At 40.0% G+C, this 27,568-nt stretch overlaps 2 protein-coding genes across 2 annotated transcripts; one reads left to right on the top strand and one right to left on the bottom strand.

Annotated features, from left to right (window-relative positions):
- The first annotated feature begins 1,709 nt into the window (after nt 1-1,709).
- On the top strand, nt 1,710-27,078 carry LOC104610997 (Pentatricopeptide repeat (PPR) superfamily protein). Its single transcript, XM_010277894.3, has 3 exons — nt 1,710-5,249; nt 5,385-5,638; nt 26,706-27,078. The coding sequence occupies exon 1, from the start codon at nt 1,839-1,841 to the stop codon at nt 4,911-4,913; it is 3,075 nt and encodes a 1,024-aa protein (XP_010276196.1). The 5' UTR covers nt 1,710-1,838; the 3' UTR covers nt 4,914-5,249; nt 5,385-5,638; nt 26,706-27,078.
- On the bottom strand, nt 19,944-20,562 carry LOC148790503 (uncharacterized). The gene is made up of 2 exons (XM_088892324.1): nt 20,200-20,562; nt 19,944-20,111 (listed from the first exon to the last, which is right to left on the bottom strand). Exons 1-2 carry the CDS (start codon nt 20,560-20,562, stop codon nt 19,944-19,946), a joined length of 531 nt encoding a protein of 176 aa, XP_088748450.1.
- Nucleotides 27,079-27,568: the final 490 nt, after the last annotated feature.

Below are 27,568 nucleotides of genomic sequence, written 5' to 3'. Positions count from 1 at the left end.
GAAAACAAAGTAGCAGATTGGTTGGCGAATAGAAAAGTGGAGCTTAAAGAAGAGTTCATCTCTAAATGCCCCTGGGATCTTAGCTTTATTATCCTTTTGGATGTTGCTGGTGGGGCCCTCCCCTAGTGGTGTTAATCGTTTTCCTTGTATTATCATAAAAATGACTTAAGTGGAAGTAATAAGAAATGATTTAGACTCTATTTGATTTCACTTCTAAAAAGTACTTCCTTTAAGACCTAAAACCACGTATTAAGTGGTTATTAAGTGCTTATATGTGTTTGGTAAAAAAAGTGAGGAAGTACTTTTTTTAAAAGAAACACTTATTAAAAGAGTGACCTCAAGGTTGTTTTTTACAGCACTTCTTAGAGAAGTGCTTCTTCCAATCTAATGGGACGAACCAGTCCCTATTAATTTTTTAATACCCAAAATACCCTCACATGAGGGTTTTCTTCCCTCTCCTCCCATTCGAACACAACAAACTAGGGAGCAGCGCCTTCAATTGCAGGTCCATTGGTGACGATCGACGATGAGGAAAAACGACCGCCAAACCTGTCATTTTTCCATTTTTCTGTGTTTTGTGAAGTTTTTCTTCGATTTGAAGATATTTTCTTGGGTTTTTTAAGTCTGAAACTCCCATCTTCTCCATGTTCGCAGATTTGCTTTTGGGCGAGTTTAACAACGATAATCCCACCATCCAACCGCTTTTGACAAGAAGGTTAGTTCACCCAAACTCCTCCCCTCAATGTTTGGTGTTCTTGTTGGTTTTTTTGGATGATTATTTGTCTGATTCGATTTTTTTTTGGTTTCATATGAGAAATCCGAAATTTTTTTTACTTGTTTTTTTATGCATTATTTATGAATTGGTTCCTATGCATAAGTGGGATATTTTGGGCATTTTTTTTGTTAAAAATCATGCAAAAAATTTGCTGAATTTGGATGAAAACCCCATCTAAAAGTTAGTAAATTTTAAATCCCATGATTGGGTTGAAGTTCAACGATCAGCTTGAATGTTATAAGGCTCCTTAGGCTTCAATTTAGTCTAATAAAGTCCATGTGTACGGGATCCAACTAGTTCTCCCCTTTAATTTATGTGATTTTAATAAAAAAAATTTATTATTTTTGGAGTACACATCTCCGCCCCACAATGCCCCACAACCCATTCCCGCCGTGTACTGGAACATCTCCCGATGATAATACCAAAACTGATGATATCATCATCGGAAGATGTTCCCAATACACGGCGTCGGCGGGGATGGGCTGTGGGGTGGCCCCTTATGGGGCGGAGATGTGAACCCTTATTTTTGGGAGTGCTTATTTTTGGCTTAGACTACACCAATTTGTGTTTAGGAAATAAGTCCGAAATGAGAATAAACACTTATTTGATAAGCTCAATTTTAGACTTATTTTTAAGTGCTTATTCTAATCTGTATTGGTCAGCCATGTCATTTTAAAAATGCCTATACTACCCCTGTTTAAAACAAGTACTTTTTCACCAATCACTCACAAGTTAAATCCATAACAATTTTTTTTGCAATGAACTCACAAATGAATCTATGTTGATTTCATTTTTCAAGAGAAATTCTAATACCTAACTTGCCACGTGGAACTTTAGTGGATCGTTTAAACCCTTCCCTAAACGACCCGACTAGCAAACCCGAATATCTGGTTCTGGGCCTTCTGGTATGACGGATTTCCTAGTTCTAAGTTCTAACTTCCAAGTTCTAATCAAGACAAGAAAGTATCAAGAAAGTACTTCTGTTGCCTCCGCTAGTCCGCTGCAGTTGGGGTGAAACCGTCGTGCCCTTCTTCTCTTTGCATAAGACTATACGAGCATAAAGATGTGGAGATTATCACGCAGAAGGACTTCTATTTTACTTGATCCAAATGGGCTCAAGAAAAGAAGACCAGTTTCTCTCAAATCCATGGAGTTTTGTTCCTTACCATCATCCAAAGAGAACGAAGATTCTGCTCGACAAATCTCTAATATTCTCAAATATGACAATTGGCAGACTCTCATGTATTCATCGGTCGTGCCCAATAAGCTAAACCCAGAAGTAATCTGGAACGTTCTTCGCCAAAATCAGGTAGGTGACGCCGGGCGCCTCCTCAATTTCTTCTACTGGTCTGAAAACCAAATGGGTTGCCCCCAGCTTTTGAATTCCTTTTCCATTATGGCTGTCAATCTCTGTAATTATAATTTGTTTGGACCAGCAAATGGTTTGTTAGAACGAATGATAAGAACTCACCGTTCCTCTCAGGCGATTTTGGGCTCAATTGTTAGTAGCTATACAGACCGCAAAGGGTCTAATCCTATTGTGTTTGACATTCTAATTGACACTTATAAGAAGATGGGCATGTTAGGGGAAGCTTCTGATGTGTTTTTAGCTGTTAAAAGTGATGGCTTTTTGCCTAGTTTAAGGTGTTGTAATGCTCTCTTGAAAGATCTGTTGAAGGCTAATATGATCCAAGTGTTTTGGAGGGTCTATAATGGAATGTTGGAGGCCAAAATGTCTCCTGATGCTTACACTTTTACTAATTTGGTAGGAGCTTTCTGCAAGGTTGGGAAAGTAAAAGAAGCAAAAGCGGTCCTTGTTGAAATGTCGGAGAAAGGATGCAATCCCAGTGTGGTTACCTACAACGTCATTATTGGAGGTTTATGCAGAACGGGGGCTCTCGATGAAGCTCTTGAGTTGAAGAAGTCAATGGCTGAGAAGGGGTTGGCCCCTGATGCCTATACTTATACCATGCTCATTAATGGGTTATGCAAAGAAAACAGGTTTGAAGAAGCAAAGTTGATTTTGAAAGACATGTCTGAAATGGGTCGGAATCTTGATCATGTCCCCTATATGGCTCTGATTGACGGGTTTATGAGAAAAGGTGATGTAGAAGAGGCTTTCAAAGTCAGAGATGAGATGACACTCCATGGCATTCAATTAGATCTTTCAATGTATAACATGCTTATTCAAGGGGTTTGTAAAGTTGGTAATATGGGGAAGGCACATGAACTTGTGAATGAGATGATTGGGAATGGGTTAAAACCTGATTCAATAACTTATACTTCCTTGATTGACGGGTATTGCCGGGAGCTGAATATGGGAAGGGCCTTTGAGTTACTTGATGATATGAAGAGGAAGAATTTAAAACCCAGGCTGGTGACTTACAGTGTAATAGTTAATGGGCTATGTCGATCTGGGGATTTTACACGAGCTAATGGTGTTCTTGAGGAAATGGCTGCTGAGGGTTTGAAGCCAAATGCTGTAGTCTATACAACACTTATTACAGGTTACATCCGTGAAGGTAGGCTTGAAGAGGCAAGAAGTGTCTTGAATGGAATGAATGAAAAAGCAGTTCCACCAGATGCATTTTGCTATAATACACTAATAGTTGGCCTCTGCAAAGCTGGGAAGATGGTGGATGCAAAGGAATACCTAGATGAAATGATGGAGAGAGGATTAAGGCCAAGTGCTTTTACTTATGGGGCCTTTGTTCATGGGCATAGTAAGGCAGGGGAATTGCAAGATGCAAACAAGTATTTCAGTGAGATGTTAAGTCATGGTCTAATTCCAAATGACATTATTTACACGGCCCTGATTGATGGACACTGCAAAGCAGGGAGCATTGAGGAAGCCTTTTCAACATTTCAGGGCATGCTTGAACAAGGGGTTCTTCCAGACCTGAAAACTTACAGTGTGATCATCAGCGGTCTCTCGAGGAATGGAAAAATTCAGGAGGCTATGAGGGTCTTCTTAGAACTTCAAGAGAAGGGCTTGGTTCCTGATACCTTCATTTACAGCGCTCTCATCTCTGGGTTCTCTAAACAAGGTGAAATAGAAAAAGCTTTCCAACTTCATGATGAAATGTGTGGCAAAGGTATTGAGCCAAACATTATCATTTACAATTCCCTGATTGATGGTCTTTGCAAATCAAATGACATTGAGAGAGCTAGAAATTTGTTCAACAGCATCTCAACAAAAGGTTTGGCACCCAACAATGTGACTTACACTTCTATGATTGATGGGTACTGCAAATCTAGTAATGTAACTGAAGCATTTAGGTTATTCAATGAAATGCCCTCACTGGGGATCCCACCAGATGTTTTCGTCTACAATGCCCTCATTGATGGCTGTTGCAAGGAAGACAACATGGAGAAGGCTCTAGAACTATTTTATGAAATGGTGCGGATGGACTTTGCAACTACTCGCTCTTTCAACATTTTAATTGATGGGTTTTGCAAGATTGGGAAGCTGCAAGAAGCCAGCACGTTGCTAAAAGAGATGATAGATAAAGGGATCATGCCTGATCATGTGACATGCACAACTGTGATTGATTGGCTGTGCAAGGCAGGGAAGATGGAGGATGCACACCGGCTCTTCTTGGGGATGCAGGAAAAGAATCTGATGCCAAATGCTGTAACTTACACATCACTTATACATGGTTACAATAAAATGGGGAACATGACAGAGGCATTCAATTTATTCCAGGAGATGATAACAAAGGGAATCAAGCTAGATGAAATCACCTACAGTGTAATGATAAAACATTGTTATGATGCAAGAAATTCAGTGGAGGCTCTGAAGCTTGAGGATGAGAGCTTAGTAAAGGGCATACCAATGAGCAGCACTGTGTACAATGTACTTATTGACAACCTTTGCAAGAAGAAAAACTTTTCTGAAGCTTTGAAATTGCTCAATGAAATGGGAGAGCGGGGACTTAAGCCTAAGCTTTCTACATGTAGCTCTTTAGTCTGTGGTTTTCATGGAATGGGCAATTTAGATAAAGCAATGGAGGTTTTGAAGAGTATGGTGAGGTTCCATTGGGTTCCAAGCTCTACTATTTTAAGTGATTTAATTGATGGAAACCAAAATGAGACAAGTTCTGAGAGTGGTAGCAATCTTTTAAATGAAGTAGCATAGCAACTTCCTTTTTACAGAGATGGCAAGCTGCTCAGAAAGACAAATTGTGTTGCTATTTATATACACTCAACTATTCATATTTGTAGCCTCCAATGGCAAGTTTTTTTCTGGAGTGATCAAGGTGTGAAGAATGATAGAGTGAATCTTGAGTTCTTACACCTCTGGTTCTTGGTTTTTTTCTGCCACTTCCTGTATCTGCAATGGTGGATTCCTCCAACCATGTGGTGGTAATTTTATGGTTTAGAAAGGAAACAGGGCTGATGTTATTAGATGTCTGTCACTTATGTTGGAAAAGCTCTTTTGACCCAAATAAAAGGAATTTCTTTCAAAGACTTGGTAAGTTGGTTAAAAAGATTACCCTTTTATTCTTTTTAAATGACCACTAACTTCCTTCCTAGAATGCAATTTTTGAAGATTTAATTGTTCATATTGTGTTGCTATTTATATGCATTCAACTGTTCATATTTGTAGCCTAAAAGCCAAACTTATATCTGGAGTGATCAAAGTGTGAAGAATGATAGAGTGAATCTTGAGTTGTACACCTCTGGTTCTTCTTGGCTTTGCTGCCACTTCCTGCATCTGCAATGGTGGATTCCTCCAAGGCTCCAACCTGTAGTGGTGGTTTTAAGGGTTTGAAAGGCAACAGGGATGATGATATGATATGTTTGTCCTTATATTGGAAGATCTCTTTTGACCTGAATAAAAGGAATTGCTTCAAAGACTTGGTAAGTTGGTTAAAAAGATTTACCCTTTTTTCTTTTTTAATGACTACTAACCTCCTTTTTTTTTTATCAATAACAAATTCATTAATTCATCATTAAAATAATTACAAAGAGGAAGACAAACACTCTTATCTTCCAAATTCAACTTGAGCCCTCAAGAACAAAAGAAAAAGGAAAGGAAGAAACAATAAAATTACAATTTAGCCCAAAACATTGAATCCCTTTCTACCCCTTGTTTAGCTAATCCATCAGCTAAAGAATTAGCTGATCTTTTAACTAGATGTGATTCAAAACTAATAAAATCAGTAGAATATTTCAGAATAAAGTAAAAGAAATTAGAGAAGAAGAAGGAGACAACAAGGAGGAAGATTGGAGAAGAAAGGAGAAAGAAAGGAGGAGTTCAAATATCTCCTCTTTCCCCTACTCCTATCTTTTATAAAACATACTTAAGTTACATAAATTACAAGGAGGCCCTTAAGTAGGCGTCCACATCAGCACTAAACTTAAAAAAACAAAAAAAGAACTAAAGGCCCATAAAGAAAAGGCCCAATAAGAAAACATAACATGAAAGAACTAATAAGAAAGACACTAATGGGCTAGGGCCCATTCGGCCCAGTCTCTCTACACTCCCTCTCAAGCTGAGCGTAGATATCTTATATAATGAACCAACTTTCCTTTAGGAACACCTTTTGTCAAAACATCAGCCAACTGTTCTTCAAAAGCAACAAATGGTAGACAAACTTCTCCTGAGGCAACTCTCTCTCGTATAAAATGCCTATCAACCTCAATGTGTTTAGTTCTGTCATGTTGAACAGGATTGTGTGCAATGTTAATAGCAACTTGGTTCTCACAATATAACATCATTGGCTTCTCACAGTCTATACCCAATTCATCTAAAAGTGATTTCAACCACAAAAGTTCAAGATCTTGCCACTATAGATTGCTTCTATAGATTGCCCTGTATTCTGCTTCAGTTGAAGATCTTGCCACTATAGATTGCTTCTTACTCCTCCACGATATAATGTTCCCTGCTACCTGTTAAAAAACGTGGGGTTACTGGTTCAGATTTGAAAATAGAATTGTATATATTCCTAGGATTGTGAAAGGATTGATTTAGAAAGTTTTTTCTTTCTATTTTTGTACTTTCTATTTTCTCTTCTTTCTATTTTTTCTTCTTTCTATTTTCTTTTCTTTCTATTTTTCTTTCTTTCTATTTTTCTTTCTTTCTATTTATTGAAGCAGCTTACTGTATAAATATGCCCATTGGCAATAGAATGAAACATGAAACATATCAGTATTCTACCATTCCAAAACATGGTATCCGAATACAAATTCTTGGGAAAGAAGAAGTGCCTCCATTGAATGAAGTCATAGCCCTTGTCAGAGCTGAGGAAAGCCGCCGTGGAATCGTGCTTGAGCCTAAAGATCCTGAAGGCTCAGCCATGGTGGCAAGGGGAGGAAGTTACAGTGGTTCAAAGGGTGAGAACAATCACAACTTGGCTCGTGACACAACCACCCGTGACTCTAGCGATAACCTCTGGTGCACCTATTGCAAGAAGCCCAGACACACGAAAGATCGGTGCTGGAAACTTCATGGGAAACCTCCCACATCCAACAAGGAATGGGGAAATCAAGGAGTTTCAAAATGAGTTCAACAGGCCCATAATGTCTCCACAACCCCACAGCAAGAACACTCAAGTCAGGGACCATTTAATGATGAAGAAATTGAAAGGCTAAGGTGCTTCCTAAAATCCTTGAAACCAGTAAGTGGTTCTACCTCTCTTGCTCTCTCAGGTGAGTCTTTATCTCTAGGATTACATGCCTCGACTAGTGTTTTTCCATGGATTCTTGATTCTGGAGCTATTGACCACATGACACCCTCTTCACTACATTTTCTCACCTATACACCCTGTCCTAGTAATAGAAAAATTTCTATTACTGATGGTTCTTTCACCATAGTGGTAGGGATTGGGAATATTCAAATTACTCCATCCCTATTACTTAAAAATGTGCTTCATGTTCCTAAGTTATCCACTAGCCTTATCTCTATACATAAACTCACCCAGGATGTGAACTGCAATGTTGTGTTCTTCCCTTCTTACTATGTATTTCAGGACTAGGTTTTGGGGAAGAAGATTGGACTTGCTAAGGAAAGAGATGGACTCTACTACCTTGAAGCAACTAGCAAATCATCTCACACTGTTATACATGTCACACACGAGTCATTCTTATCTACCTCCAATAAAGATTTAATTTGGCGTCATCATTTCCGTTTTGGTCATCCTTCATTTCCTATTTTAAAAACAATGCTTCCTTGTTTAAAGGAATTGATGTTGAAACCTTTCATTGTGATGTTTGTGAACTTGCTAAGCACAAAAGGGTTTCTTTTCCAATCAGCAATAAAAGATCTTCAACTCCTTTTTATTTGATTCATTTGGATATATGGGGCCCTTCTCAAATTCCCAACATTACTGGTTCTAGATGGTTCATCACCTTTATTGATGATTGCACTAGGGTCACATGGATTTTTCTTCTTAAGTCTAAATCTGATGTGGGTACGATTCTTCCCAACTTTCATAACATGGTCCAAACTCAGTTTGGTGTGAGAATTAAAAGATTTCGCTCTGATAATGCTACAGATTATTTTAATCAGAATTTGTCCCCATTTTTTCAGAAAGAAGGCATTGTGCATGAATCCTCCTATGTTAACACTCCCCAACAGAATGGGGTAGCTGAGAGAAAAAATGGCCATCTTTTGCAAACTACCCGAGCCTTTCTCTTTCAAAATCAGGTGCCAAAACAATATTGGGGGGAAGTTGTCCTTACTGCTGCCTACACCATAAATAGACTACCATCTAAAGTTCTTGACAACCGAAGCCCAATACAAGTCCTTTCTCAATTTTACCCTGATATTCGAGCCTCAAATAATCTCACACCAAGAATTTTTGGCTGCACTACCTTTGTTCATGTCCACAATAAGGGAAAATTAGACCCATGAGCAATTAGGTGTCTTCTTGGGATATTCCCCAACTCAGAAAGGTTATAAATGTTATTATCCAGCCACTAGAAAATTCTACACCTCCATCGATGTCACATTTGAGGAAGGAAAATCTTTTTTCATTCAACCTTATCTTCAGGGGGAGCCCTCATTAATGGAAGATAAGGCCTTGGATCTACTCTCCCTAGATGTTTTACCCTCCTCACAGACATTCAATCATCAAGAATCACATCCCTCTGAGTCACATTCCTCTGAGCCCCACATTCTTGAGTCTCAACCAGAGTCAAACAACCCAACCATTGAACCAAATTCGGACACTGTTAACCCCACGAATGATGTGCATGATAATGTGAGATATATGCAAGTTTACTCTAGGAGGAAAAATCTAGATCCTCAACCTGTGCAAGTCCAAGATTCAACTCCTAATCCTAGAACTGAGGGATGCTTAGATCCTGAACCTACATCTTCACAGTCTGAGTATGAGTATGACCTACCTGTTAGAATGTTAGAGTGATGTTCGGCTGATAAGAGTTCTTATTAGCCCATTCTTATGTTTAACTTATCTTGTAACTGGGCTTATGTTAATGGGCCTAATCCTGTTTAATGATTTAAGTCATCTGGGTGTCCCATCACTAATCAGGGGCATCCCAGTAATTTCTTGTACCTTGTACTATATTCATCTATAAATAAAGAACTGGTCGACTGGCTAGGACAGTTCGACATTTTCAGCATCTCTTCTTCTTCTCCTCTTCTCTGCTACTTCAACTACAGTGGTTCAGCTTTCATGGTATCAGAGCATTGAGCACTTTCCTGGTTACTGTTGACGCCATCTCATCTTTCTTGCTGTAGTTCACCTTTTTTTTTTATCTGGGTTGCTGCTGTGAAACCCTAGGGTTGCAGGAGAACAACACAAGGTTCGACCTAGGGTTTCCCTTGGTTGTAGGGCGCAAGGGAGGTAAGACCCTGAAGCTGGAGTCCTACTAGTTTCTAGTAGTTAGCAGCTATTCGGCTGCTAAGAAGAGGTCTGTATAGGACAGACCTAGTTGAGGACTGATTTCAGCAGTCCTAGTGTTGTCTGTAAGGAGGGAAACTCCCTTTACAGTAGCAGTACTCGAAGTGCAAAGTGGAGTCTACACAACACAGGTCGGTTACTAGCCCAGAACACTTTTAGCTGCTGTAACAGAACCTGCATCAGAACTGGTTCAGAAAAAACCTTTACAAGACTGTGGCGACTTCAGTTACTGATCATTTCCAGGTCGGTTACCAGCCCTACTCCAGCTCTGTGAACTGGTTCAGTTACAGAATTTTTTTCTTGCTGCTGTACCCGAACTGGTTTAGTCCAAGTGAAGCCTATCCTGCGTGCTATCAGCACTGTGAACTCTGTGACTACTTCGGCCAGCCCTAACCAGAACCACCAACAGTACTGTAAACAACTCCTTGACCGAAGTCAGGATGTCATCACTATCCAGTGAAGTTTCTTCTAAAGATAACAGACCTCTTATAAGGTCTTCAAACCTGGAGAACCCTAATCTGCATAGCTTGCAGATTACAAGTGTGCTATTGGATGAATATAACTTTAGAGAGTGGTCTGTCTCAGCAAGACTGTTTATTACCTCTCGTGACCTCACTGGCTATTTGGATGGAGACAAGAAACAACCAGAAATTGGCAGTCCTGAATACACCGTGTGGCGTAAGGAAAATGCCACAGTCATGTCTTGGTTGCTGGCCTCTATGACTCCTAGGGTGGCCAGAACTGTTCATCACTTCCCCACAGCTGCTAAAATTTGGGAGAAAGTATCTAAGACATATGGCCAGAAAAAGAACAATGCTAGAATCTACAGGCTGAACCAAGACATTGCAGCCCTAAGGCAAGGGGACATGTCCGTGGCAACCTACTTTGCAACACTGGAAGGCCTCTGGGAAGAGCTTGACCACCATTTGATTTTGGATTGGGAAAATGCTAATGATAAGGGGAGGCATGATAAGCAGATTGAGGAGGGCAGAGCCTTCAAGTTTCTGGCGGGTCTTGACCCTGTATATGAAGGTATAAGGTCACAGATTCTAGGGAGAGATGAATTACCTGAGCTTCACCATGTCTACTACCTGGTGAGGAATGAAGAAGTAAGGAGAAAGGAGATGCAAGTTGACTCCCAGACACAATCAACAGAACAACCTGGAGAGCATTCAGCCTTAGTCTCCACTAAGGGGAATAGATTTTCAGACAAGAAGTCCCTCAAGTGTACACATTGTGGTGGTGAGAAACACACAAAGGAGAAATGTTGGGTCCTGTACCCTCATCTGAAGCCAGCTGCTCTGAGAAAGGACAAAAGGCAACAGAAGGGCCACACAGCAAGTGGGAATCTTGCCACCAACAACAGTAGTGACAACTCACAGAGTATTCAGACAGTGTCATCTTCCACCGCAAGGCAGGCTGCCGACTCCTCTGGACCAAGTACTTTGGGCTTCACAGCTAGTGAGGTAGAGATTCTCAGTCGGGCATTAGCCCGTCTGAAGAACAATTCTTTAGCTTCCACCTCTCTTGCCAAATCAGGTACAGCCTCTGCATTTAGTGCATCTAGTTCCATTAATTCTACCTCTTGGGTGATTGATTCCGGAGCCACTGACCATATGACACATATGTCCTCCTTATTCTCCACATATCATTTGTTGTCTGGCCAGGATAAGATGAGAGTAGCTGATGGGTCCCTCTCCACCATCTCTGGAAAGGGGGTGGTTGACCTAAGCAAGGATCTCTCTCTTAAATCAGTCCTACATGTTCCTAGTCTTACCTCAAATCTGTTGTCTGTTTCAAAGCTTACAAAAAACTTGAACTGCAGTATAACTTTCTTTCCTTCTCATTGTGTCTTCCAGGACAGATTGACGAGGAGAACGATTGGGAGTGGTCATGAGTATGGGGGCCTCTACTACTTTGATGAAGATGTCAGCTCAGCCATGCAAGCTTCTACTACTAGTCCGGAGAGTGTGGAGTCAATAGCTAGGCTGCACTTGTGGCATGCTAGGCTAGGTCATTTGTCCTTTTCTTCCTTAGCAATGTTGTTTCCCGAATTATGTAAGGGCATTTCGAGTCAAAGTTTAATTTGTGATGTGTGTCAAATGTCAAAACAATGTAGATCAATGTATCCAATTTCTAGTAATGAAATTCAAGCCCCTTTTGACTTGGTTCATTCTGATGTTTGGGGTCCTTCACCCATTGTTTCCATTGATGGCTTCCGTTACTTCATCAGTTTTATTGACCATTATTCTCGGTGCACTTGGATTTATCTATTGAAAGGACGTGAAGAAGTTCCCCGGATAACTATGATGTTTTGCAAGATGGTTGAAACACAATTTGATAAAAAGATCAAGCAATTCCGTTCAGACAATGCAGCTGAATACTTTGAAAGATCCCTGAACTCATTCATGGAAGATGCAGGCATGTTACATCAATCATCGTGTGCTTACACCCCTCAGCAAAATGGGGTCACTGAGCGCAAGAACAGACATCTATTGGAGACAGCTCGAGCCCTTCTTTTCCAGCACAATGTGCCCAAGCAATATTGGTCTCAAGCTGTTCTCACTGCATCATACCTGATAAATCGGATGCCATCTAAGGTACTGGGTATGAAGACCCCTTTCTCTGTTTTGTGTCCCACTCTTCCAGAATTTCCTCTTCCCCCGCGGGTTTTTGGTTGTACATGCTTCATACATGTGAAAGATCCAAAGAAGACCAAGCTGGATCCTAAGGCTACAAAGGGAATATTTTTGGGGTACTCTCCTACGCAGAAGGGGTATAAGTGTTATGATCCTGTCTCCAAGAAAAAATATGTCACCAGGGATGTAGTCTTTTTTGAGTTTCAACCCTATTTCGAGTCTTCTCAGAATCCTCTTCAGGGGGAGAGTAGTGGGTTGGAAGAGGATTCTCATTCTCCCTTTTTTTTTGTTCCCATTTCAGCACCTTCCACTACTACTAGCTATAACATTCCGGGTCAACCTAGTGAGACTTCCACTGTGCCAGTTGCTTCTCCAGATTCGGCTGATACTTCTGAAGGTTCCAGTAAACAAGAGAAAGAGATATTTACATACAGTAGAAGGAAGAAGGCCCCTCAACCTCATGATTGCAACCAGTTGAACTCAGATCAATCTGTCTCTGCAATCCAAGGTAATTCTGATTCACTCAATTCAGATTTGGATCTTCCTATTGCTCTCCGTAAACCTGTTCGTTCTTGTACCACTCGGCATCCCATAGCCGATTATGTTTTTTACTCACACTTATCCCCTGCCTATCGTTCCTTTGTGTCTGCTCTTTCCTCTGTATGTGTCCCTTCCAGGTATTCAGAGGCGGCATCTGATCCAAGGTGGAAAGAAGCCATGAATGAGGAGATGAAAGCCCTAATGAAAGCAAGGACATGGGAATTGGTGGACCTGCCAGAAGGGAAAGGCACTGTTGGGTGCAAGTGGGTATTCACAGTAAAGCACAGGGAAGATGGGTCAGTTGAGAGGTACAAGGCCAGACTCGTGGCAAAGGGGTTTACACAAAAGGAAGGAATTGACTACAAGGAAACCTTTGCCCCAGTAGCAAAGCTCAACACAATCAGGGTTCTACTGTCACTAGCAGCAAAATTCTCTTGGGAACTTCATCAGCTGGATGTGAAGAATGCCTTCCTAAATGGTGATCTTCATGAAGAGGTATTCATGGAACCCCCACCTGGATATGATGTTGGAAAGAAGGTATGTAAACTAAGGAAAGCATTATATGGTTTGAAGCAATCTCCCCGGGCATGGTTTGAGAGACTTTGTTTGGCCATGAAGAAAGTAGGGTACACTCAGAGCAGTGCAGATCATACATTGTTTACAAGGAGACAGGATGACAAACTTACAGCACTCATTGTGTATGTGGATGATATGGTGATTACTGGAAATGATGTGAGAGAGATGAAGAGGCTGAAGGAGTTCTTAGCTTCAAAGTTTGAGATCAAAGACCTGGGAAATCTGAGATACTTTCTTGGAATTGAAGTTGCTAGATCAAGAGAAGGAATCTACATATGTCAAACAAAGTATGTGCTAGATCTCCTAGAGGAAACAGGCATGATGGGGTGTAGGCCAGCAGACACTCCAATAGAACCAAGCCATGGATTACAAGAATCAATGGGTGAAGAATACTGTGATAAGGAAAGGTACCAAAAGTTGGTAGGAAAACTGATATACTTATCCCTTACTCGGCCAGACATTGCCTATGCAGTGCATGTTGTCAGTCAATTCATGCACTCACCAAAGACCCCTCATATGAGAGCAGTGGAAAGAATCCTCAGATACTTGAAGACTTGCCCAGGGAAAGGAATTTTATTCAGAAAAAACAGCAGACTTGAAATTGAAGCCTACACTGATGCTGATTGGGCTGGGTCTGTTGGAGACAGAAAATCAACCTCAGGATACTGTACATTCTTGGGAGGAAACCTAGTCACATGGCGTAGTAAGAAGCAGAATGTTGTGGCTAGATCAAGTGCAGAAGCAGAATACCGGGCTATGGCACACGGGGTTGCTGAACTGTTATGGCTCAGGACTCTCCTTAATGAGCTTGGTATCAAGACAGAGGGTCCTCTCAAGCTGTATTGTGATAATAAAGCTGCTATCAACATTGCCAATAATCCTGTGCAGCATGACAGGACAAAACATATTGAAATTGATCGACACTTTGTCAGAGAGAGAATTATTTCAGGAGAACTCTGTGTGCCTTATACTCCATCAGAGATGCAGATTGCAGATGTATTAACTAAAGGGCTGGCATCAACGAAGTTCAGGGACATACTTGGCAAGCTAAACATGATTGATATCTATGCTTAGCTTGAGGGGGAGTGTTAGAATGTTAGAGTGATGTTCGGCTGATAAGAGTTCTTATTAGCCCATTCTTATGTTTAACTTATCTTGTAACTGGGCTTATGTTAATGGGCCTAATCCTGTTTAATGATTTAAGTCATCTGGGTGTCCCATCACTAATCAGGGGCATCCCAGTAATTTCTTGTACCTTGTACTATATTCATCTATAAATAAAGAACTGGTCGACTGGCTAGGACAGTTCGACATTTTCAGCATCTCTTCTTCTTCTCCTCTTCTCTGCTACTTCAACTACAGTGGTTCAGCTTTCACTACCTATTGCACTGAGAAAAGGAACCAGAGAATGTACCAAACGCCCATTGTACCCTTTAGCCAAATATGTATCATTCCAAAGATTCTCTAAATCCCATAAAAGTTTTCTAGCCAGGCTTGACACCATTCCAATTCCTAATACTCTAGCCGAGGCACTTTCTAATAAGGAGTGGAGAAAAGCCATGAGAGTGGAAATGGAGGCATTAGAAAAAAACAACACATGGGAAGTTGTGGATGTACCAAGAAACAAGAAGACGGTAGGTTGTAAATGGGTGTTCACAATTAAGTACAAATCTGATGGGTCATTAGAAAGGTACAAAGCACGCCTGGTAGCCAAGGGATATACACAGACTTATGGGGTAGATTATCAGGAGACTTTTGCCCCAGTAGCTAAAATGAATACAGTAAGGGTGTTACTGTCGTTGGTTGCTAACTATAATTGGGATTTGCAACAGTTTGATGTAAAAAATGCGTTTCTCCATGGCGATCTAGAAGGGGAGATATACATGGACATTCCACCGGGTTTTGGAGAAGGCATTAAAGGGAACAAAGTTTGTCGGTTGAAGAAAGCACTATACGGTCTCAAACAATCTCCGAGAACATGGTTTGGAAGGTTTACGAAGGTAATGCTGAGTACAGGTTACAAGCAAAGTCAAGGTGACCACACATTGTTTATCAAACACACAACCTCAGGGGGAGTTATTGCACTATTAGTCTATGTGGATGATATAATCGTTACTGGGAATGATAAAAAGGAGAAGGAAGCATTGAAAAACTGCTTTGCCAGAGAATTTGAGATAAAAGACTTGGGGAGACTAAAGTATTTTCTCGGAATTGAAGTTGCACATTCTAAACAAGGCATCTTTATCTCTCAACAAAAGTATGTTGTTGATCTTTTGAGAGAAACAGGAAATATGGCATGTAAACCAGCTTCCACGCCTATAGATCCCAATCATAAACTTGGAGAAGCCAACGAGAATGCAAGTGTAGACAAGATGTTCCAAAGACTAGTTGGAAAACTCATTTATCTTGCACATACACGACCGGATATTGCATATGCTGTAAGTGTAATAAGTCAGTTTATGCATAATCCTAAAGAAGTTCATCTGCAGACTGCTCATTGAATTCTGCACTATTTGAAAGCCAATCCAGGAAAAGGAATTTTATTCAGAAGAAATGGAGGACTGACTCTTGAAGCATATACAAATGCCGATTATGCAGGATCTCCAGTAGATAGACGGTCCTCTTCTGGTTACTGTACCTTCTTAGGAGGAAACTTAGTCACTTGGAGGAGTAAGAAGCAAAATGTAGTGGCTCGGTCAAGTGCAGAGGTAGAATTCAGGGCTATGGCACAAGGAGTGTGTGAATTACTTTGGTTGAAGATAATTTTAGAAGACCTGAAGATTCCACGAGAAGAGCCTATGAAACTATATTGTGACAACAAGTCAGCCATCAATATTGCTCACAATCCTGTTCAACATGACAGGACGAAGCACATCGAAATTGACCGACACTTTATAAAAGAGAAACTAGACAGCAAGTTGATTTGCACTTCCTATGTGTCTACAAAAGGACAACTGGCCGATGTACTTACTAAAGGGCTCAATAGTACAGACTTTCGGAGAATTATAGCCAAGCTGGAATTGAGGATCTCTATTCACCAGCTTGAGGGGGAGTGTTGGAAAACGTGGGGTTACTGGTTCAGATCTGAAAATAGAATTGTATATATTCCTAGGATTGTGGAAGGATTGATTTAGAAAGTTTTTTCTTTCTATTTATTTCTTTCTATTTTTTTTCTTTCTATTTTTTTTCTTTCTATTTTCTTTTCTTTCTATTTTTCTTTCTTTCTATTTTTCTTTATTTCTATTTATTGAAGCAACTTACTGTATAAATATGCCCATTGGCCATAGAATGAAACATATCAGTATTCTACCATTCCAAAACACTACCATAGCACAGTAACCTGAAGTAGACCTCCTATCATCAATACATCCGGTCCAGTTAGCATCAGTGTATGCTTCCAGCTTCATGTGTCCATGCTTAGCAAACAAGATACCTTTCCCTGGAGTCCCTTTTAGATAACACAACTCCCTCAACAACTGCTAAATGTGTATCTTTGGGAGAATGCATAAACTGGCTGATTACACTAACTGCATAGGAGATATCTGGCCGAATCATGCAAAGGTAAAGTAACTTCCCAGCTAGTCTCTGGAACACCCCCTTATCAGGCAATAGTTCACCTTCAGTCACTGACAACATATGATTTAGATCAATAGGAGTAGAAGCAGGTCGAGCCCCCAGTATACCAATCTCTGCAAGGAGATCAAGAACATACTTCCATTGAGAAATGAAGATACCATCCTTAGATTTGGCAACTTCAATTCCTAAGAAAACTCAGTGTTAAGAAAACTCTTGAGATGAACAACTTCTTGAGTATCATTTCCTGTAACCACAATATCATCAACATAAACAATCAGGAGGGTCACTAAGGAATCTGTCCTCTTAACAAACAAAGTATGATCCGACTGAGTCTGTGTGTATCCAAAAGCAACAAGAGCAGCCTGAGATCTATTAAACCAGGCTCTAGGAGACTATTTAAGGCCATAAAGAGACTTCTTCAATTTACAGACATTTCCTTGCATCTCCTTCCCATACACCCCTGGAGGTAAAGACATATAGACTTCTTCATTTAGGTCCCCATTCAAAAAGGCATTCTTTACATCAAACTGATGAAGATGCCAGTTAAAAGCAGTAGCTAAAGATAGAAAAACCCGAATTGAAGTCATCTTGGCTACTGGGACAAAAGTTTCTAAGTAGTCAATACCATACATTTGAGTATATCCTTGAGCAACCAAACGAGCTTTATATCTCTTAACAGTACCATCAGAATGATACTTAATAGTGAACATCCACTTACAGCCAACCGGTTCCTTTCCCTCAAGCAAATCCACAATTTCCCAGGTATTGTTCTTATGCAAAGCATCTAGTTTAGTCATCATAGCGTCTCTCCATTCTGGTTTGGACAAGGCATTTGGGATAGACTGGGGAAAGGAGGTTGTAGGACAGGTGTTTGGAAATACAATGAACTATGCATTTCTGTTTGCCTTTGCGAAGGGCAATAGGGAGATCAAGGTCAGGGAAAGTATCTGAAGTGGTAGAAGAGGGCTGACTTGTTATCTTAGTAGTGATGGGAGGAGCAAGAGGCACATCTGAAGGAGTGGAAACAACTTGCATGTCTCTGAGTCTTTGTCTCTGGTACCACCTTTGGATAATAGGATGGGAAAGAAAAGAAGGGGGATGAGTAGGAGGAGGAGGGGGAGTAGGGATAGATGACTCAACTGGAGTAGACTTTTTGGAAGAGGAATAGGTGGTGATAATGCAAACAACTCATCTGAATGCTCCCTCTCAAGAGAAGTACCAAAGAAAGAGACTGACTCTACAATTGTGACATCTCTAGAAACAAAGCGAGTGCCACGAACTGGATGAAAACAGCAGTACCCCTTTTGTGTGGAGGCATATCCCAAAAAAACACTTGTGTGCTTTAGGCTCAAACTTATGCTTTCGATGACTGTGAACATGGACATAGCAAGTGCATCCAAACACCTGGAGAGGAAGAGAAAATAAGTCTTCATTTGGAAAAAGCAAGCTAAAGGGAGTTTTAAACCCCAGAACCCGAGAAGGCATTCAGTTTATCAAGTATGTAGCTGTAAGAATAGCATCACCCCAAAATTTAACAGGAACATGGGAAGCAAAAAGAAGGCTCCTCGCAACCTCAACCACATGTCTGTTTTTCCTTTCCGCCACTCCATTTTGTTGAGGAGTATAGGAACAAGAACTCTGATGAATAACTCCAAACGTATCAAAGTAGGAGGCGAGACTCTTCTCAAAATATTCCTTTGCATTATCAGATCGGAATATTTTGATTCGGGTGTTAAACTGGGTAAGAATAAGTTCATGAAACTTTTGTACAATATTTGGTACTTCATCTTGGGATTTCAGAAGGTAAATCCATGTGTAACGAGTGAAATCATCAATGAAAATAATGAAATATTTGTAGTCCCCCATAGTAGGTAAATGATATGGCCCCCACACATCAGAGTGCACAATATGGAAAGGAGAAACAAATATTTTATTACTCACTGAAAAAGATTGTCTACAGTGTTTAGCAAGTTCACATGACTCACAATGAAGACTCGATAGGGGTATTCCCTTAAACAATTTTGGAACCAAATGACTCAAAGCTGAAAAAGACAAATGACCAAATCTGAAATGACATATCGTGACTCTATTAACTGACTCTGATAAAACAGACTCTAAAGCAACTCCACTAGGTAATCCAGGACTTTGATCAGAGACATCCATCAAGTATATCCCATTCGCCTCATGGCCATTCCTAATCGTCCTCTGAGACTTTAGGTCCTGAAAAACACAATAAGTAGGAAAGAAGGTTATGCTATAGTTCAATGATTTGGTTAAACTACTAACAGATAAAATGTTAGTGCTAAGTATGGGAACATGAAGGACGGAGGATAAAACAAGTGAATAAGAGGCTTTAATATTCCCCTTGCCAAAAATGGGAGCAAGAGACCCATTGGCAAGAGAAATCTTCTCTCTATTCGAGAGGAGTTGGTATGAGAAAAAGAGGTTGGGTAAGCTAGTCATATGGCCTGATGCACCAGAATCTATAATCCAAGGAATTCTATGATTACCTGAGACTGTAGCATGATTTGCAGAAGCACGAATACTTGAATGGGCAAAAGTGGATTTAGAGGGGGTGCCTGAGGAGGAAGATGCAACAGTAGACTCCAAGTGATTTAGCAATTTCCCATCTCTCTCAAATTCTGCCTTCACTGCTGCCAACTGTTCCATAGTAGATTTTTCTTCACATTCAGACATTGTGGCAACATTTGCATTCTTGGGTTTTCCAGACTAACCACCCTTCTTAGAGCTGTTGTTGTTTCGGAACCTCTCAGGAAGAAGATTTGGATGAAGCTTCCAACAAGAATCCTTAGTATGTTTTGGCTTCTTGCAATATTCACATATCACTTCCTTTTTCTCATTTAGCCCATTTGGTTTTATTCCAGCATGTGCAAAATGTTCTGGAGGAGGTGGAGTCTGTAGCTGTACCTGTTGCATGCACTCTTCACTGCTCACCATAGAGTATGCCTATGCAAGTGACACATCATCCTTGGCCAAGATATTCTGCCTTGTAATATCAAATTCAGGATTGAGTCCTGTAAGGAACTCAAACACCTTGTTTCTTTCCACAAATTTCCTGAAAATTTCGGCATCTTTGGTGCTTTCCCATGCAAATGTTTCCATAACATCCAACTCCTGCCATAGTGACTTCAACATCGAATAATAGACAGCCACACTCTTCTCTCCTTGTCTTAAATTCTTCACATCACTCTTTAGTTTGTGCCCTTGCAACATTTAGTTTCTGAGAATATGTCTCTGTCACACTACCCCAAATCTCCTTGGCTGAAGTCATCCACAGATAGTGTTGACTTAAATGGGGCTGCATAGAATTTACCAACCACCCAATAATTGTGTAGTTATCCTGCATCCATTTCTCATATGTAGGGTCAGACTCATCCGACATTGCCTTACTACCCGTTAAAAACCCTAGTTTACCTCTACTACAGACATGGATCTTAATGGATTGTGCACATGCATGGTAATTTGTTCCATCAAGTTTAATTGTAGCCACTTCTGTAAAAAAGGAATCTATGGGACCAACCCCTGACACCGGGATCTGCTTCACTTCACTTCCAGATTGCTCCATCAATCAAACGAAAGTAAAAAAACAATGTTTTTAACCTTTATAGACCTAATTAAGGTCAGTCAAGCACTCAAAAGCCCCAAAACTAGGGTTTCACTGTACCTGGTCTCCGGGGAGAAAGAGATAAGAGGTAGCCGCTCAAACCAGAGCTATCCAAATGACTTCCAATTGCAGCCGCCCACTTTTGGAGATAAAAAGAAACCCTCCAAGCCTTGAGTGCCACACCCAAACAGTCTCTTCAATCCGTAATTGGAAATTCTCTAGTCGGTTAGGGTTTTGGGAAAAAAATTGCAGTCCCACTTTCTTGGCAATCTTTAACCAGATTCTGACTCTCCAAACCCTCTACCAACTAGGCAAATAAGATCTCTAAATAATCAGTAATTTATCTCTCCATACACCTTTTGGTTAGAAAAAAGATGTATGGGAAAAAAAGAAAAAAAGGAAAGGGAAGAGAGACCTGCTCTGATACCAAGATGTGATTCAAAACTAATAAAATCAGTAGAATATTTCAGAATAAAGTAAAAGAAATCAGAGAAGAAGAAGGAGATAGCAAGGAGGAAGATTGGAGAAGAGAGGAGAGAAAGGAGGAGTTCGAATATCTCTTCTTTACTCTTTATCTTTTATAAAACATACTTAAGTTACATAAATTACAAGGAGGCCCTTAAGTAGGCGTCCACATCAGCACTAAACTTAAAAAAACATAAAAAGAACTAAAGGCCCATAAAGAAAAGGCCCAATAAGAAAACATAACATGAAAGAACTAATAAGAAAGATACTAATGGGCTAGGGCCCATTCAGCCTAGTCTCTCTACATAACCCAACTCATCTTCACTTCCATCTCCAGTACCAGCCACTTAAATTTTCTCCTCTCATTGTTGTAATTCCATAGACCATTGTTATCTTTATTCAGCCACCCTATCACCACCTCCGAGTCCCCTTCAATTTATGAGTTTTCTGACATTCCTTAGCTTTCTGGATTCCTTCCATAACTGTAGAGATCTCAGCTCTAAGGGAGTCACCTACTCTAATTGGGCCTGAGAACAAGGCAGAAATGACCCCATTCTCATCCCGAAAGACACCCCCAATCCCTGACTGTCCATGATTCCCCCTACTACTCCCATCAAAGTTTAATTTTAAGAATCCAGCAGATGAGGGGGGGGAGGTCTAGGGCACACTCATTACTGATTTGGCCTGTGTACAGTTTGCAATCTCCCCCCACTTTCTCAACATGTCATCCACTGTGTAATCTACAAATAACTCTAAGGATTTTAGCCACTATACAGCCCAAATATGGATTATAGCCCTTAGTTCTTCAGCCCCTCTCTCATCTTTTGAGAAGATCCTAGAATTTCTTTCTTCCCGTAATGACCAGCATTTTGCAGCTCTCAGTCCTTTCCACATAGTCCTTCCCCTTTTCATATGCCACCTGAAAAAAGAAGGGGAGAAAAGACACTGCATGTCTAATGGAGGGTTCCAACTACACCCAAAAAGGGAAAATGCCCACTCCCAAATAGACTTTGCAAATTGGCAAGACACCAGTAAGTGGAAACCAGTCTCCCCCTCCGCCTTGCAGAGAACACACCAATGAGGTGACAAGCAAGTATTGGGTCTCTTCTTTTGGAGCAGATCACCAGTGTTGATTCTTTCTAGATAGGCTTCCCAACAAAAACTACCAACCTTGGGAGGAATTGGTCTGCACCAAACCTCATTAATAGGGACTTGCTATGTGAGCTGGTTAAACTACTCCATCGTTATTGTTGCTTGGTCTTGGGGATGCCTTAGAGGAGTAATGGTGATTTGTGATTTCTATGACTCTCTGTGTTTGGGTAATCTTTATTCTGCATGCCATAAGCTCTAGATCAGTCTTTTCCTTAGATGGTGCCAATTGTTGCTGTTGAGATCTACAACAAAGGAGAAAAGCAGGAAGATCTAGGGCTCTGACGACTTGCAAGCACGAAAAACGTTAGAGACCCTAGAGTTGTTCCCTAGGGAGATCTTTTCGACACTCAAGTCAGACGAGGAGGGAAGAACAGAAGTCGAGGTAGAGTTTTGGTAGAGAAATCGTGAAGTTGTAAATAGTCATAGTTGTCAAGGCAATGCCTAGGTGACAAGGCGCCCTTGGAGGCTCACCTCGCCTAAGAACAGAAGTTGAGGTAGAGAAATTGTGAAGTTGTAAATAGTCATAGTTGTCAAGGCAATGCCTAGGTGACAAGGTGCCCTTGGAGGCTCACCTCACCTAATCACCAAGCAGTTTTGTATTCTATGTTATAAAATACTATTATATTCTTATGTTTTTTTTGAGATTATAATTATAAAATAAACATTATTAAACTAAAATAATAATTTTGTCTGTTTATATACTAATTTCTTCTTATTATTTTCTTATTTGTTAGGGTTTAATAAACACAGACATTGCTAACTGTTGTATTGAACCATCAAAGACTTCAAAACCTGAACCAAAAGTAAGGAATAACTTCAAAATTTCGTTTAATCAACACATTTTCTTCTTCTTCTTCTTCCACCTTTTCTTTTCTTTTTTTTCCTATAAAAATAGGGGTTCAGCCCCTATATTTTTTGAATTTCTTTTCTTTCTTCATTTTCTTCTCATGAATATGTTGATTTTCTAGACTTTAACATGAAGTTTATACTTTTCTTATGAAAATTATGGATAATTATGAAGGAAATATGGTTATGGAACCTAAAGAACTACCCTAGGATATATGTTTACTTACAAAAAATACACCGCCTAGGCGACTAGCACCCCCCTATTGCCTAGCCTCACCTTGGCACCTTGAAAACTACTTGGGTTGAGTGCCTTTATATGGAGGATGAGTCCTGACCAGAGGAGACCCTTATGGTTGTACCTTCCAACTCAGGCTTCCACTTCCTATTCTTTCATGTTGGTTATTTCCCCAATTTGCCCTTTTGGTGGGGCCACATGTGCCTTATGGTTGGTGGTTGAAATGGTGTCATATTACCTTCCATGGTTGATTTCCTTGGTATAAACCAAGATTGGTTCTCTATTATATTTGTTTCATGTTGTAACCTTTACTCAATTATTCTTTCCTGAAATTTCATATTGTGGATCATGAGCTTAATACCTTGATAATTATTACAACTTTGCATATTGCCAATGAATCGACCATTGCGATTTAATTCAAGTGGACCACTTTGGTATTCCCAGTGCCAATTGCCAAAACTACTCACCTTGAGTTTATAAGTAATTCTATTGCATCTAGAGATGCAGGCCAAAGATTTAGTATGGGGCTGATTAATCAGAAAGTAAATACATGGATTATAATTATGGTGCATCATATATATCTTTTGATCCTGTATGTAAAGGAAACTGTATATCTGTTGCTCAATTTGCAGAGCTCCTCTGGGTTTGCCTGATAACAATTTCTTTTCTGTGTGTTTGTTAACTTTGTCTTCAAAATTTCATTTGGCATATGCTTGTCAAAGGTGGACTAGATTATCCATCCAGAAAAGGACCCGATGTTCCAGTCGTCATCTATGAGGTTTCATCTATTGATCAGCAACTCTGTAATAGGCCTTCTCATGAAAGTGCTTTAAAGCGTGTTCAATTTGCAGAACTCCTCTGGGTTTGCCTGAGAAAACTATCCTTGTTGCATGTTTATTAGCTTTGTCTTCAAAAGTTAAAGGTGGACTAGATTCTCAATCCAGAAATGGGCTCAGTGTTCTAGTTGTCACTTTTGAGGTTTCTCATCTGTTGATCATCATTTCTGTAATAGGCTTGCTCATGAAAGTGCTCCAAAGCATGGTGTCTGGTTTGAGGAAAATTGTTGTATTTGGAATACCATTTTCTGCTCCTGCAGACTTCCCAGCATCTTTGGCTACAGGTTGTGGCATCTGATGCACAGAATCTGCACCTACTTAACCACCCACTTAACAGGGTAGGTTTTTGTCTGGCTGAGTTTTGCCAGTGTACATGCATGTATTTGGCTGGAACTTGAATATCCATTGACTGGTTGTTGATTATTCAGATCACATTTGATCTTGAAGATTTTTTTTTTTTATCAATAGAAATCGATTTTTTTTATCACATTTTATCCGTACATTTCCTTTTACTTTTCCTACAATTGTGCCCAAAAATATGTGTTCCCTTTCCACCCCTTGCTTTCCTAAAGCATCTTCCAAGCTGTTAGCCTCCCTTGGAATCCATAGGACCTTCACCTCCATATTCCTAGTCAATCACCTGAACCTTTTTCTTCATTCTGATAGCACCAAAAACCAGCCTCCTCCTTTTTCAGCCACTCAACTACCAGCTTTGAGTCTCCTTTAATAATCAGCTTTTCCACATTCATCTCTTTTGACCTTTGCACACCTTCCATTGCAGCCATATATTCATCTCTTGAGGAGTCTCGCACACCAATTGGACACAAAAGCAAAACAACAATATTGCCTTGTTCATTTCTGAAGGTTTCCCCCACTACTGAGTTCCCCGGTTTACCCCTATAACTTCCATTCTAAGTTGAGTTTAAGATCCCTCGATCAGGTGGCATCCAACTTCTATAGACTGTTATTATTTAGAGGAAGTGCTTTCCACTTCACTTTCTGATGATGTTATCTGTTGAGAAGGATGAGAAAGGCTCCATCATCTTAACCCACTGAGCCACCCTAGCAGGATGATAAAAGCTCCATTGATTTCGAAATGTTTGATCTTGAACATTTGGAAAATCAAGAATCCTGATATACAAAAAGAGGTAGATTTGGAAGACAGATTAGGGTCCATTACTTGGTGTAATGGTCTCAGGCTGGCAAGCATGAGAACATGGGTTCGAGTCTTGAGAATGGTCACTTTGTGCAAGAAAATGCCAAAGGCTATGACTGTGTCCAGTCTACCCTTCTCATGACTCCATATAAGATGAAACCAACATTGGTTAAATGCCATTTCTAGAATTGGAAAACAGATTGTTCTCTTTTCTTTTCTTTTTTTGTTCAAGTTATACTTGGGAAAACATCACATTTTAGATATTTGAGAAGACTCATTAAAAACAAGATATGTTTGCATATGAACATGGCTTTGGTGTTAAGTAGGAGGGAGTGGTATAATTTAATGTAGATGCTTTTGCTTGTAATTAGGTTATCTTGCTACTTATTCACTCGGACCCTGGCCAGACTGTATTTTTCCTTGGACCGATAAATTCTATTGCTCTTCACCGCAGCAGAATTTAGGAGGTTGGAGGACAAAAAAATCCAAGGAATGTTTTCTGCTCTTTCTCTGGCCCAGTTTATTTGATACAGTTGCTAATTTGTTTTATCTCAAGTCAGAGGATCAAGTTTAAACTAAACAGGAGATTCTGCAGACATCTGAATCATCTATGTAAACTTAAATTTGGAAAACTGTCCTCCAACTTTTGTGCCCTGAAAATGGTCAAATCCAAGGTGAAGCAAAATCCAGAGATGGTTTTGTTGAAAGCTTGGTAACTCACATTAGTTCTGAAGTGTGACTAATTTGTCTAATTTCTTCAGGCTTGGAAGTCATGGTACTTGTGTAGTGAAAATGGAATAAGGATGTTCTAACTCCTGCATTGCCTGGCATGGTTCAACTTATTGATACATGCGATTCAAAGTAGTGGTGGCAATACTCATTGATTGAAATAGTTTCAGCTTTCAAGCTTTGAAACATGCCACCTCTGGGAAGGTTATTAACTGTTGGATATGGCCATTTGTCATAAATCTTTGTATTATATTTGGGACCCTGAAAACTGATGTGTATCACATGATATGGTGCAATACGTATCAAAACTTCAAACCTTATTACCTGGTACCAAGTCCACCTTTCCCAATATCCTGCATAATTGGAACTAGGTAAGTGTTTTTTTGGCATCTGCATTACATCTGACTGAAGCTGGTGGTTCAATGTTGCAACTGTGACATCATTTTTGCTGAAGGACAAATTTTATCTGCAAGTAATATTTGTTTAAGTCTCCAATTATCAATAGCTTTGGTAGCTTCAGCCTTCAAATGCAGGAAGGAATAAAAAGTCTTGTCTGAATATTTTGTTCATAGTAGAGCTCTATGTATGCTCTTTACATTTATTTGGAGAAATTGAGATTATTTTGGGTCTGATATTGAATTTATAATGTTTTAACATTTTTGGATCTTTCTTTTTAACCTTTCAGGATGCTTTCAACCGAAGGACAATTTTGGTGCTCCTTGTAGGACAAGGAGACTGTTGATTGTTGATTTGCATTTTCAGGGACAATTTTGGACTCAATTTATCATCTTGGTGGTTTTACCAAAAAAAAAAAGAAATCATCTTGGTGGTGCCTACTATAATTTACCCTTGAACTAAAGTTGCTGCATTCTTGTGTAACAAAACAATACTGGATGAGACAAGTTCCATCTGATCATGTCATAACCCTCCCTCAGCCCACAAGGATTAGAGTTTCCTGGGCCTTTTATTTTCCAGTCAAGTGATCAACCTTGCATGCATTGCCATGGAACAAGTATCAATTTTCCAATAAGCAGCTCCAAAATTATAAGATCTAAAAACATCCTACAGGCATACAATGATACAACAAACAAAACCCGTTCTTATTTCCTGGGTCCAGGAACCCACTATGTGGCGCAAGGTGCAAATTTGAATCATTTCAAATTGCTCAATAATGGGCTGAATTCACAAGAATATGTCCAGATTGGATGAGCCTAACAATGGGAGTGCTGCTAGACCAATCCAACTCAAGGTGTAAAAAGAAGCCTCTATCAGATGGAATCAATGGCAATGACAGAAGGTTGGGTAATCTCCTACAAGGCTGATCAATAGGGTACTCCAACTCATGGCAGGATAGTAACAGTGACTCAGATAAAAACTGAGGCACAAATAATATACAAACACGAGCATATCTGTGTATCATAAGCTATCAATAGACATAAGAAAAAGAAGATTCAAGGAGATCTACCAAAATCGGATTAAGCACAGTAAGAAACCCTGAAGCAATACGGTTTTTATGGAAAATAACAAATATAGGGAGACCACCATATC

Source organism: Nelumbo nucifera, chromosome 7 (assembly GCF_055504915.1).
Source record: "Nelumbo nucifera cultivar China Antique chromosome 7, China Antique-T2T, whole genome shotgun sequence".
NCBI classification, from domain to species: Eukaryota; Viridiplantae; Streptophyta; class Magnoliopsida; order Proteales; family Nelumbonaceae; genus Nelumbo; species Nelumbo nucifera.
Note: the sequence above shows the minus strand (reverse complement) of the source record. Positions and strands in the feature narration are given on the sequence as shown.